The sequence below is a fragment of the Stegodyphus dumicola genome, chromosome 9 (assembly GCF_044657685.1).
Source record: "Stegodyphus dumicola isolate Sdum_Otavi_A_Nest chromosome 9, ASM4465768v1".
In the NCBI taxonomy this organism is placed as follows: domain Eukaryota; kingdom Metazoa; phylum Arthropoda; class Arachnida; order Araneae; family Eresidae; genus Stegodyphus; species Stegodyphus dumicola.
This window is the reverse complement of record NC_140776.1, coordinates 131,746,412-131,761,324: the sequence shown is the minus strand read 5'-3', so window position 1 is coordinate 131,761,324 and position 14,913 is coordinate 131,746,412. Positions and strand designations below refer to the sequence as shown.

The 14,913-nt window shown below is 34.6% G+C and overlaps 1 protein-coding gene across 1 annotated transcript in view; it reads right to left on the bottom strand.

Moving 5' to 3' along the window:
• LOC118205211 (nose resistant to fluoxetine protein 6-like) overlaps positions 1-14,913 on the bottom strand; it is a 103,181-nt gene that overhangs the window by 82,714 nt on the left and 5,554 nt on the right. Inside the window, exon 2 of the mRNA XM_085824126.1 lies at positions 13,215-13,462. Coding sequence (XP_085680252.1) covers positions 13,215-13,462 — 248 coding nt within the window. The remainder of the gene's footprint in view (positions 1-13,214; positions 13,463-14,913) is intronic.

The window sequence follows — 14,913 nt, the reverse complement described above, 5'->3', positions numbered from 1 at the left end:
AGAAAAAATGTGTATAGTTTAATATTCCGTACAAGGAAGTCATGTGGTGCACACAGTTTTTTTTTAATTTTTATAGAGGCAAGAAAGCGGCTGAGGCTCACAAAGAAGTATATGGAGTTTATAGTGGCAATTAGTTAACAGATTGCATATGTCAAGATTTATTTAAAAAATTTCTTTCTGGAGATTTTTCGCATGAAGATGACTAACGTTCTGACAGACTTTCTGAAGGTGATGATAAGAAAATTAAATACTTAATTGAATCGAATCTTTATGTAAATGCGGGAGAGATAGCAAAAAAGATTAAATGTACCACATACAACAAGTAAAAATATCTTGAAGTAGTTAAGCAGCTCGATATTCGATTCCGCATGAATTGAAAGAAATTCGCTTAACACAAGGAATCAATTTTTGCGATACGCATTTCAAACGTAATGCAACCGATACTTTCTTTTAACGAAGTGGCACTGGTGATTAAAAATGGATCGTCTACAATAATATTAATCAAAAAGATCATGGTCCAAGCGAGAAGAATCAGCACAAATCTTATCGAAATTTAAATGACATCAGAAAACGATCGTGCTGTCAGTGTGCTGGGATTACAAAGGTGGTGCGCATTTTGAGTTGCTTCCCGGCAACCAAATGATCAACTCAGATGTTTGCTGCCAACACTCTGTGAAATTAGAGGAAGCAATCAAAGAAGAAAGGGCAGAAATGGCAAATTGCGAAGGAATCGTGTTCCACCATAACAATTCGAGGCTTCACACATCTTTAGCAACACGTACGAAATTATTGAAGCTTGGTTGGGAATTAATATGGCATCTCTCATATAGCCCAGACTTTGTACCATCGGATTATAATTTATTTCGAAGTTTCCAAACCTTCTTAAATGTTAAAAATTTCAGTAATAACGATGACCTCAAATCTTACTTGGTTGAGGTTTTTGCTAAAGAATACCAGAAATTCCATGAACACGGAATCATGAAGTTACAATAAAGATTACAAATAGTCACAGAACAGAATATAAGATATTTGATTGATTTTGTTCAGAAGAAAACAGTTTTATTTCACACTAAATTCTTGCCCACTCATTAATTTTGAAATTACTTATCGAAATGTGTTCTGCATGAACTAATACATTTAAATACATACTTTCGCTTCCTTCAAACTATATCCGTTTTTCTTTTAGTAATAGTAAAACAGTAAATGTCTGATTGAGTTAAAACATTCATCATCTTTATCTGTAAATTCTAAAAATTGCTTCAATAGGATTAATTTAATTACTAAAAATTCATTTAATTAGAAGTGAAAGAAGTGGCAATGAAGAATTTAAAATTAGCTCCTCTCCCGTGAAAAAAATTCCATTAACCTTATATTGGTATAGATTTTGAATAAAAGTTTAGTAGCTTTAAAATGAACTCTTCTCCACTTTAAAAATAAGACTATATCAGCTCACTTTGAAACTGATGCAGTTTTATTCAAAATCTATGCCAAACTAAGGTTCTTTGTTCTTAAACGTGACGTAACAGCCTAAGCCATCTTTGTCCGGTCAAGAGAATTTTTTATCATTTGATATATTTATCAAATTAATGTTTCAAGTACTCTTTTTTGTATTCTTTAATGATATAACTATTATGATTTAGAATAAAACGCCGAATAACGATTATTGGAGGTGCGGAAGATGCAAGAACGAGTACAATATTCCTAAAATTTTTTTGCAGGACTGGTTTCGAAGGTTTAAATAAGCAAGCTTATTCAAGTGAGATGCGTAGATGACACTACATATATGCAGCTGAAGAATAAGGCTCTATATTTAAACCTTCTAATCTAGTTCTGCAAAATTCAGTAATATTACGTAGATTCTTGTTGCTTTAGCACCTCCAGTTATCTAATTATCTTTAAGTTTATGAAAGCATAGTCAAAACAATTAATTCTACAAATTCAGCAAATAAATGCTGTTTAAATAATTCTTTATAAGGAGTTTAAACCTGAGTTTCAAATGCAAATAAACGAGTTGCATTCGGAAATCTTTAGAAAGATGAGTACTAGAGTGCATTGAAATACTACTGTCGCTGTCGCTGCGAAAAACAAGGATATGTTTTAAAACTTATGATTAGATGTGATGTACTATGATCTTAGCATAATAATGATCATTTCGTTGAATTTCTATCCGACGTTTTTAAATTATTGCGAAATAAACTTTATTACTTTATTAACTACTAATCAAGTCGAATTTGGCTTCCTTAAAGAATGAGTTTAATTAAATTTGATATATTTTAGTTAGACCATCATGTAATTTTAGAGTCAAATAGATTGTTAGAAAAGTTTATATTGATTAGAAAAGTTTCTATTGCTTATAAATAATTACTTGCTTTATCTGTTGTCGTTTACCATAACCTTATTTACGTTATCTGTTTGTAGTTACTCAGATTTTGGTTCATTGGTAACGATATCTTACTGAAAGGTTTGGTTTGGTTTGGTGTATTTAATTACGGCAAAGCACACTAGGACTATCTGCCTAAGGGGAGGGATGCTTTAGCGGAGGGCTTTCTAAGGGAAACTGGCTCGTATACACGTTACACATCGGGAAAACCACGAAAACGCCCATTCAGCCAGCCCGTTCGCGGGATTCGAACCTCGTACCGAACTACCAATGTTCAGCAACTTTACCGCTCGGCCGCTGGTGGGCATCCTTACTGAAAGATGTAATGAAAACATTCAGAAATAGTTAGGCTATATTCTTATGAATGGAACATTTAAAACTTCATATATATTATTAGTTTATAAGGTATTTCTCCCGCCTTCTTAGCATGCTTTCGTAGTGTAGTGGTCAGCAAGCTCGGCGCGTATTTAAGAGGTCCGTGGTTCAAGTCCCGGCGAAGGAGTTGCTCATGTTTCATTTCTCCTATCAAAAATTACTTAATGTCTCTACTAATTATTACTATTCATATGCTCCCTTCTTCACGGAAACATAATTATGCAAACCCCAAAGTCAGAGGTAGTTTTATTATACTAGAGAGTATACCCTTTCTCGCATGGGCAGACAGGCAGCGATATGTTCTGTGATATACGTAGCAGTCAAGTAGAGTATAAAATGATTTTACTAAGAACTTAAATATTTATTGCCTGTTGTCGATTACTGACAAGGCTTCCTTCGTATAATAAGATGTATCAAAGATTGCTGCAAACAAGAGGAAAGGTATGATTTTAATGTTGTTTCCTTAACAGTTACATAAAAGGGTCATAAAAGAAAAGCATTCGTTTTCGAATTATTTCCTTTTACTTTCTCGTGACCAGCTGCAGGTTCCTTTTACGGTGTGTATAAAAGAAAATTCTGAGTCATGTTATTTTTATGCAATCGGTTACCACCTTTCATCAAACTTTCCTCTGAATCTTTGATTTTAATACAGCAATACGTGTACATTTCTCTTTACCGTTATTTAACGTCTTGAAAATACAAAAACAAAACTCTATAGATTTCGAAGGCGATCAAGCATAATTGATCTTCATCAGAAGAATGGGACTAACTGACTGAGTGATGAAATTAAGCTGCAAATACTTCATTAAAATGCAATGTGTCCGACTCGATAAAATAAAGTCCAAAGGATGTGAAACGGGAAAGTTCGCTGACGCTAAGTACCGTAAAACGTAACGAACATAAAAATTCGTTGAGTACTCCAAAAAAGTAGAGGCAGTAACAGTTGAGAAAAGGGGGACGCAGTACCTCGAAAATAGAAGAGATATATCTGTAATAAGGGGGCACCATCTACCAGGAAGATCTGTATCTTTTGAAGTCAACAGAGGATTCACATTTTGCTTTATTCATCATTTACCATGCCGAGGAAAAGAACGATATATTTTTTTTATGCAGACTATATCTTGTACATCAAGGCAAATTCGATGAATTTTCAGACGAATAATTTTAAATTTTCCGAAACACATCCGAAAACGTTTTGTTTGGAAAGTCTGTACTTGTGCAGCAGAATTTTCATTAGTAGTAATGTTATTTCTGTTTGAAGTAACTCTTGCAGATATAGTCGGCTCCGAGGTTTGTTTTATATCAGCTTGTATTTTGCGAATTTTTGAGCGAAATGCACATAACTTTGAGGAGATCACGTAATCTAGCTTGCAATGGGAGTAAATCGGTTTTTCTCCTTTGGACAGCTTACAAGTGTAAATCAACTAATTTTGGCCGCACTTGAGACATGTTGGGGAATTGTTTTAGAACATCTGTCTATGCTCATATTGTTAAAAGCGAAAACACATTATGGTGCTCCTGTTACTTTTATAACTTCCAATGCCGGCCAACTGGGATAGTGGTTAGAGACGCTGATCAGATTCGAAGAAGGTATAGATGTTTGCAAATGTATAGCGTCTGTGCAGCATGAGAGCATTCTAAATATGCGACGAGCTAAACGTCCCCTCGAGAGGTTGTTGGAGGGAGAAGACGAGTGGAAGATCCTCGGACCCATCCCACACGGGGTACTCTCCATCCAAACAGCGGAACTGAGCAAAGTCGTACTGTCACCTGTATGATGCTCACGAACTCAAGCCTCTTGCTCAAACAAGGTTCTTGCCAACGACAGGTGTAGCCTTGCACTCCTTGTCACGATGAATTTCATGAGCTTGTCCTGATGTTACTGTTAGGCAAGTGAGATACGTCACAATAAGGGCAATAATATCCTACAATATTCACTCTCAGATTGGGAATTGTCTTCTTATATGTTTCCGCCCGTATCGTATCTCTTCGAAGAAATGAAAAATACAGTACGTTTAAGTTCAGTTTCTTCAGTTTTCTTAATGAACTGAGGACTTTAATAACTGGAAAAACTTCTTCGTGGAGTTCTGTTTAAATTTCGTCCTCAGTCGTGACTTCAGTTAGTCTTCTAATCACGGCTTTTAAAGTTCCTGTATATTTATCCACGTCATTTTTAACAAATACACTGCTGGCCACCACTAAGGCAACACCCTGAAGGAAGCATGAAAATAACATGAAATTTACAACATGCATTAGCGGAGGTGAGATATGCAAACGATTAGAATTTCAGCGCAGACGCACATCACCCGCGCTTGTGGCGCCACTTCAAAGCGCTATTTAAGGTTTGGAGTTTTCGATTATTTCAAGTTCGGCAATTGTATTTTTCTTGTGGTTTTTTTTTTCAAAAAAAAAAAAAAAAAACGATCAATTATGCCTCGTACTAAACAGTGATCATCGTTTGTTCAAGTATCCGAGTTCGACAAAGGAAGGATAGTGGCCTACCGAGAGTGTGGATTATCTTTCAGGGAAATCGGTAGTCGTGTTGGACGAAACCAAACAACTGTAATGCGGATATGTGACCGTTGGATGCAAGAGGATACGACAGACCGACGTGTTCGATCGCATCCACCTCAGTGCACCACATCACGTGATGACAGAAACATTGTGCGCATGGCAGTGATGGATCGCTCAATCACATCACGAACATAGCACAGAACATTCAGTCTGTAACGCATACTTCAGTGTCTGCGAGCACCATTCGACGCCGTTTACAACAGAATGGTCTGTCCACAAGACGTCCATTGCTTCGTCTACCCTTGAGGCAGAACCACAGACGTCTCCGCTGCCAATGATGCGATGAAAGAAGGATGTGGACGGCAGAATGGAATGAATTTGTCTTTACTGTCGAGTCATGCTTCTGTCTGCAACACCACAGGATTCGAGTCTGGAGACACCGTGGAGTGTGGATGCTGAACAGCTGCGTTATGCACCGCCACACTGGTCCTGCACCGGGTATTATGGTATTGGGCGGTATTATGGTATTGGATATTATGGTATTGGATACCACTCTCGCACTCCACTAATACGCATTACCGGTACTTTAAACAGCCAGCGCTACATCTCCGAGGTACTGGAGCTAGTTGCCCTTCCTTACCTTCAGGGCTTGCCCACAGCCATATTTCAATAGGATAATGCGCGACCACACGTGGCACGCATTGTCCAAGGGTTCTTCGTCAATCGCCAGATTGAATTGCTTCCCTGGCCGGCTAGCTCTCCGGATCTTTCGCCGATAGAAAAGATGTGGTCCATGGTTTCTGAACGATTGACCCAGATTACATCCCAAGCTGTCACACCAGATCAACTTTGGCAACGTGCGGAAGCTGCTTGGTATGCTGTACTCCAAGAACACATCCAAAGTCTCTTTGAATCAATGCTGAGGCGTGTGGCAGCGGTGATCTCCAACAATGGCGGCTACTCTGGCTACTGATTCTGGAAGGAACCACACTTCACAGAAGTCTATAAATTTAATTATTTTATACTTGGTCAACATGTTATCTACTAAATACATTTTGTGATATCTCTTGTTTTTCTTGGTGTTGCAATTTGGGTGGTCAGCTGTGTAGTTATCTTATCTGTTTTCATTTCACCTCCGGCCTCAGGCCTTTCCTTTCCTTACTTAGGTGGTAAGGATTATGTTAATTTTATAACCAGCTAAATTTTGTGTTAAACTCCTTTCCTGTCAAATTCTTAACTTCAACTTATTACTTCCGGCCAGAACGTAGTTTTAGAATCACGTCTGAATACATAATGAAGAAAAGAGGTACTTAACCGCGAAGTTCTCGTAGAGTTGTCGAGAAACAGAGTTTCTGATTTGCGCGCGTCCGCCTTGTTGGCTACTCTCTCTCAAAGTTGTTATTACGCTCGGCCGTACTCAGGCCCTTGATAGCTTCGCAGTCAATTAGCGTTAAGAGGCCAACTCGGTTAGAATCTTGATAACTTCGGCTATATCTCTTTTAGCTTAGATTAGTTTTAGTTTATTTCTTAGCCTCTTTAAGTTCAAGCCCAAGTGTCGGCTTTTTTTGTACACTCCAGGACGGAATTCTGTTAAATCTTTTTGAATAATAAAGGGTTATTTACCCTTCCATTTTGTTGTTTCTTATCACACGAACTTAAGCGATTATTCCCTTAGCAGCTTTCAAGATCCTTCACGCTCAACTGTAAATTAGCATTTACGAAGTGAGGAACTCTACAAGGTGTTGTGACTGCAGCAACGAGCATACTTTGATTAGTCGGATTTTGTACATCCCGGATGTTCACTTTTGATTCGTCAGTAGTAGAGAGAGTAAGCGGCTGATTTTAAGTTGATCTCCCTGTGATTATCATTTCGCAGGAACTGGCTTTGCAAGGGTACTGGAAATAACCCAGCTGTAATTCCTTTACGTTTGCGGTTAGCAGAGTTTCGATTAATCTTTACGGCAGCGAATTGTCTTGCACCAGCTTGCAGCATCCCGACAGATCTCCAACACATTTCATCTTGCAGATGGTGTCTCCTGCTCATGCTTTCTAACTTGAATATCTTGAATTACACGGTATTATCGTTACTTGCGAACTGAACTTAAGTACGGCATGCTCCTTTTTAAGGGTTGTGGTGGGATTGGGGGATTGCGTTTTATATGAATTTTGTTTGCCTATATCGATTCGGTGATATAACCTCTACTCCGTGTGTAAATTTTATATTTTAATTCCCCTTTTTCACATTTGTACCTTTTCTTTTAGCATTTGTTGCTCATTTTTTTAAAGCACAAGTGTAATAACTCTAAATGTGTTTTCAGTGTTAGATTAGAATTAGTGTGTTCTTTTCAACATAATACAAAATTTGGTCAGAAATTTAACTAGGAATTCTATATTTCATAATCGATAGTTATTTATATTTCCCAATATAAATAACTATTTATTATATGATTCAGAAAAAATATTACAGCGCTTTCAAAATATTCACACTCTTTACATAATGTTTGCCTATTACTATAAATTTTAGTTTTAGATTTTATTTAGGATTTAATGGGAAAACGATGTTGCTTAAAAGGATTTCCTTTTCCTACACCTGTAGTAATTGCGTAATTTTAAATTGCATTTTTTCTTAACCTCCATTAAATAGCTTTTCTGCCTGAGTGATTTTTACTGCTTCCTAGATTCACTTTAAAGTAATTTATGATATTTTCCTTAACATCAGTTTCCAGAATATCATCTAAATAACATTTGAAAGATAAATAAATCTATGAAATGATTACAACGAGAACAACTCACATACATAAATAAAATCAGAAATACTACATTATTACAGCTAGAATGCTATTTTGAAATTAATAAATAAAATAAAATTTCACAGCACATGAAATATAATATTTTGGTAAATACGCACGATCTTTAACAGAACTACTGATCATTTAAGTATGGTATAAAATAAGTAATTAATTTGAATAAGTCTTGTTAATAATTTTGTTATATTGTAAACTATGTAAATTTGTAAAAAATTAATCCACCTAAAATTTGTAAAATACTAAACCATATATTTATTTTAAAAATTACAACACAAGGAGTAATTTGGCATTATTAATAAATTATAGTGCCGAGATATTGAAATAACATTGAGTAACTTTCTCTCATAGTTATGTGTCAAATTGCAGTTATGTGTCATGCTACTGTTACTAATATTTAAAATTGTTAAAAAACTAAGCATAGAGTTATGGAATGCAAGAATTATAAAAACATGCTGTAAAATCACAACCCACCTCTTATGAAATATAATAACTCACAAACTATTAGGAATATCTAAAATATTTGCAATTTAAATAAATAAGGTTCTTCTGTACATTTCTATATGCACTTCATTATTTCTGGTTGCCAATCTCAAAACAGTTTATCTCTGCATAATTTCTACAGATCTCAAATGATATCATATCCAGTGTTGTTGACGAATTACTGAAAACACATGCCCGCTATATAAGATGGAGTTTTCTAAATGACAAGGGTGATTTGTTTCCTCTAAATTGTGAATCGGGATCTGGAAAACTTCTGTTTCAAAGCCGTTGCAAAGGTATATTGTAATGAAAAGTTATTGTAATGAAAAGTTACCTCGAGGAGAGTGAAAATGAAGTGTTTATCGACATGCTTTGCTAACGTTTTCCATGATGCTGTTCACTTCAAAACATAGAAAACGACAAAATGCGGGGAGATTATAACCCTTACATTAATTAAATATGACGATCGTCCTCCATAGTTGAATGCCTAATTCACTTTGATATAATTTACACACTTTGAGAGGCTGATTTTTATAATCCTGGCATAAAATTTCAGTGACCCTGATTTTGAAGGCAATATTTGCTTCTTTAAGATCTACTACTCAAGCGAAAAATATAAATTAAAAGAACTGCTTGGCTAAGTGTAATGGTATGATCCTCTTCTCTTGAAGTTATTAATCTACCAATAAAATTTGATGAGGATGAATTCAATTTAGAGAGCATCAGTACAAAAAACTGCATAAAGGCAGAAATAAGATTTCATTTTAAAATTTTCTGGCATTTATACTTCCTCTGGAAAGCATATATAATGCTCGCATCTGCTTAAAGTTCTGTCCCAATAAATGTATCTTTTTAGTAATATTACATGATGGCGAAGCTTCATTTTCTTTACCCCAAGATCAAAGTATATCTGGAATTGCTCTGTAAAGTGAATTTAATTTTCTATGAAAGCGAAACTATAGATATATTTCTTTTGATCTTCAGTAATTAATGAGTAATTAATGCTAATACCCATTTGAAATGCTTACTTCTCTACCACTTGTGTATGAACGCGCACGTTTTTAATCGACTAGTTGGAAGTCGGTCTCGAGAAATTTACTATTCAATAAGAACAAATATGAGCCTTATTTTTGTAAATACGTGATAGAATTTGAGGTTTTTGGTACCATAAGTTAGTATCAAACTCCTAACAGATGTAGAGAGAATTATTGCTGGTCTGAAGTAACAACATAATCCTGAAATGGTTTACACAATATTTCCATTAAAACAGAACTTGAACATAGAGACACGTCTCGTGCTTGGAAAGATGCAACTTAATTAGCAGTCATGTCAAACGATAAACTGAATCTAGCAGTCAAAGGCTGCACAAGTGATTTAAAGAGCGATGTTGGCTCAAAACTTCTAATCGGTGTAATGATTTAAATATCGGCAGCAATATCGCATGGATAATCCTAGTAAGTGACCTCGAGAGACAGAAAAAATCATAATTACTGGTTAATTAAAATCATAATAACATTACGAATTTAAGAAAAGACCTCAGATAAGATTGGCAAATCTTCTCCTATGTCAAACTTTTTTCTAGAGCTTAGTCAAACATGCCGTTATCATTTACCTGCGTTGTTAAATGGTTCTTACTATTTTACTACTAATTTGGAGTTTTTGTTATAACTGATTCCAAATGTTATCATATCCAGTGCTGTTGACGAATTACTGAAAACATATGCCTCCTATGTAAGATGGAGTTTTCTAATTTGGAGTTTTTGTTATACAGATTCCAAATGTTATCATATCCAGTGCTGTTGACGAATTACTGAAAACACATACCTCCTATGTAAGATGGAGTTTTCTAAATGACAAGGGTGATTTTTTTCCTCTAAATCGTGAATCGGGAGCTGGAAAACTTCTGTTTCAAAGCCGTTGCAAAGCTTTAGGTATATTGTAATGGAAAATTACTTCGAGGAGAGTGAAAATGAAGTGTTTATCGACATGCTTTGCTAACTTTTTCCATGATGCTGTTCACCTCAAAATATACAAAACGACAAAATTCGAGGAGATTACAGCCCTTACATTCATTAAATATGACGATCGTCCTCCATAGTTGAATGCCTAATTCACTTTAATATAGTTCTTATAACTTTGTTATAAGCTATCAACCAGACAATAGTTTATGTTTAAACATCTTCTACCTGATTTTATCTGCTTATCATTTGATAACATTTAATTATCTGTTGAATGGAATCTGAGAACAGCGAAATTTTACTTACCCCCTGTGTTATTGTGTAATTTAACAGTTAAGTCCTCTGTTAATTTATCCTCCCTGTATTTGCTAAACGTATGGTTTAAAAGATTTGTGACATTTAAAATTAAATGGTGAGGAATTGAAAGCATACTAACAGTTCTTAACTTAACTAACATTTAAGTTTCTAATTACATTAAATTAAATTAATTAAAAGCTATTATGATTATAGATGTTATAGTGTTGCGTGGCCCCAACTTGTCAGCAACTATGGAAGTGACTGCTATGAACTGAAAATTACACAAACTCGTAAGAAGAATTTAAATCCCTTTTTATTCCACTTTAGAAATAACAGCTGCGTTCACTTGACGCTCACAAATTACGCCGACCCGGCGGTTTAACAAAAAAGAAATGTGAAACTAAAAATAAATGACAGGATGAATAAATAACGAGATCACTACCTACGAGGCTCTAAAATCGTAACTAACTTAACCGCGTTCTAAGATACAGCTGAGATTCAGCAAGCTTACTGATTAAGCAGTTGAAGATTCAACGAACTGCCGAAATAGGCACACAGGCCGAAACGCGCGGTTCTTAAATTTCTACCTAGCAACCTACACGCTCGCGATTCAAGAAGCACACATACAATCTCGTTTCCCTTCTATTTAAACTCAACTTACTTCTGCTAAAATTTGAATATACTGCGCGTTCTACTACAATTTACATACTCTGGCATTGGCAATTCTAGGGAAAAGTAAAGGCTTGACAGGAAAAATAGCTTAAAATAAATGTTAGTTAAAATAAATATAAACCCTACAATGTCACCAAATTTCGACGTATGTGTCGAAATAACGCTAAATTCATTCAGCGAGTATCTCGAAACATATTTAAGATACTGGTGTAAACAAAAAGGTACTTCCTATGAACTTAGACAATAAATTAGATGATGTAAGAGCAACTGACATATCTATAATATTCATAGAGGGATTTAAGATAAGTCTATATCTTTTCAACAAAGACAGTTCGCTTTCTGTAGTTACATTATCAGTTTCAACTCCCACGGACTTCCGAGATTCAACGGGAAAATTTCAACGAGGACTAGTCTTTTGCATATAATGTACTGAACTCAATCTCACCTTTCATGCAATTCTCATGCTGTATGGATTTAATTTTTTTAAGTTATAATTTTTTTATTTCGCATTATATACCTAATGAAATATGCATTATTATGTTATGCTCCTACGAGATCCACCAAAACAAAATATTCTTATATCAACAAAGTACGTATACACTGCGAAAAAAAAAAGCACAGTTCGATATCTCCCGTTCTACTGGGCCGATTGACGAAATTCAACTTGCATTTTTCATGTCTCGAAAGCTTGACTTAGGATATGTATTAGATTTATATATAGCATTGTTCTAATATAGATATTTTGCCATAAAATCGGACCTTTTTCTGAAATAACATACCATTTTTTTTCCATATTTCGACTCTACGACTTAATTACACCAAACTAACAAGTTTTGCAAAAATTGCACAAGTAGCTTTTAAAATATTAGCTCTCAAAATTTTAGCTTCTCAATGTTAATTGAGTTTGGCATATATTCATTAATCTCTCTTTCTTAATTTAAGCTTATTTGATTTTTCCTTTCACATTTCGAAATTCAGGTTCTTTCGAAATAAAATTCATCCATTTTTTTTTATGATTTTTTTAATTTGCATTTTAAAATAATTTTTATAAATTTTTCAAAAACAATTTTGAATTGTAATCTATAAAAAGTTTACCATCATCTTAAAGTAGACGTATTTCTAAACATACCTGCAAAAAATTACAATATTTTATTCAAAATGTCCGAAGATGACGCGAATTCATATATCGGCGCGTTTTGAAATTTGGCACATTTGTTGAAAGCGATAAAACATCAGATGTGGTTTAAACACTTTGCTAAAATTATTTCGAAGTAGAAGCGATGTGACCTGGCATAATGGAAAGAAAAGAAAATTGGTTGCCATATATTAAGAAGTTCGCAAGTTAATTATTCTTGGCTAAACTGAAAAAATATCGCCAAGATAAATTTTTGAATTTCTCCGTAAATTTCGCACCCAATTTTTCAAAATTCAATATCTAGGCATAATTTGAGTCGTAGAATCGAAATATGAAAAAACATTGGTATGTTATTTCAGAAAATGTCCGATTTTGTGTCCAAATACCTACGTTAGAACGATACTATATATAAATCTAATATGAACCCTAAGTCGCGCTTTCGAGGCATGAAATCGCAATTTGAATTTTGTCCATCGGCCCAGTAGAACGAGAGAAATAGAACTGTCGTCCCCACTTTTTTTTTGTGTGTGCGCAGTGTGCATTAAATTCATGAAAGAGATATAATTTGTATCTTATTTACTTAAGTTACTACTTACATCTTTCAGCTTTCCAAGGTCTGAAGCATTGACCATTCCTTTCTGGTAGCTTTTAGCAGTTTCAATTACAGGATCTGAAAAGCGCACCCTTATCTTGCAATACATTCCTCGGAACATTTCTTCTTTAGGATCCGTAGTTTCCTCTCCTTTTTTCGTCACAGCTAAGTTAATACATTCATCATAACTGCCCATGGAATAAGAAGTCCCTGTTAAAATTCCAGCAGTCGGTTTGCCCATGCTGTCTAGAACTAAAAGAAATATACTTTATTGCGTGAGTACATTAAACAAAACAAACCGAAAAACGAAAGGAGAAAAGATGAAAATCTGAAAGGACTCAGATTTTAACTTTGCACTACCTTTGTTAAAGTTCTTTATACTCTCACTAAGCTCGCTGTTGACGAAACTGCTACTGAACTTAGTCCTGCTAATGCTTTTTTTTTCCTTTTTAGCTCTATTAATAAACATAATTTGCTTCGCACTTACATCATATAAAGTTTAATAATTCAATTTTAAAACTATAAAAAGTTTAAAAGCAGTAGATATTTAGTATTCCTAATTAAATGTTAAGTTTCGTAATACATTTTTCTTTTTTAGTCCAAAGGGATTTGAATCCCGAAGGACTATTAGTTTCGTTTTGGCATTTTGCGTCGGACGGATAAATGTCGGTTCACTTTTCAAACTGTTGCCATAAAATGTTAGAGTCCATTATATTTGAAGAAATTAAATAATGAAAATCTGCGTAAATGTATGTATAATTCTCACATTGTGACAAAACAACGGTACATAGAGTCATCGAATTTTGAATAACGTAATCCTCCAACGAATATGAGCATGTGGAAGACCAAATTTGAAATTTGAAATTTGTTTTATGATCGATTTCCTATTTTTTAAAACTTTGACGAATTTTTGATTAACAAACTCAAGAATTTCAAAGCGAGCAATGGCAACGTTGTGCAGAAAAAACATTTTTATCTCCGCGTGAGTCTCTGTATCGAAAATTCTAAAGATATGCTCGTTTAAAAACTATTTTGCGATGTTGCTGTTGCACTGGATCTTATGGTTTAAGTGCGAGGAACATGATATTTAATAAAGAAAGGTAACACACAAAATGTTAAAAAACGCCCCTTTGGACGTAATTTAAAATCTGAAACATTTAAGATTTTTTTTTTTTTTCAGTCTTTTCTCATATCAGTGTTTAGTTTCTTAATGTGATGTCTTACACACTTTTTTCTTTTCTTTTTAGCTTTATTATTAAACATTACTTTCTACGAACCTTATTTACATAAAACATTTTGTTTTATTTTCTCTATGTTATTTCTTTAAAAATAATAAATGGCGATAATATTTGGTTGCAACATTTCAAACGTCATACGAGCACAAAAAAGATACCGAAAAAAAAAGCGAATTTCGAGACTAATAGCACTTCTGGTGCTAAAAAATCTTATGTGGCCAGCACATGACTTATTGGCCACCATATCATTAGATTACGTGCTCTTCAATATTTTACCCGAGACAATTAAAATAAAATAAAACATAGCATTCGTTAGTTGGAGAAGCCGTCATATCTTGTCCAGGAACACAAAATACACACAGAAGAATCGACAAGATTTAAACAAAGTAAATGGGCTCAGAAATAGTCGTGTACAGTCAACGGTCTAAAAGCGGTCACCGCAGCATCCGGAACTAGATAGAAAGTAGT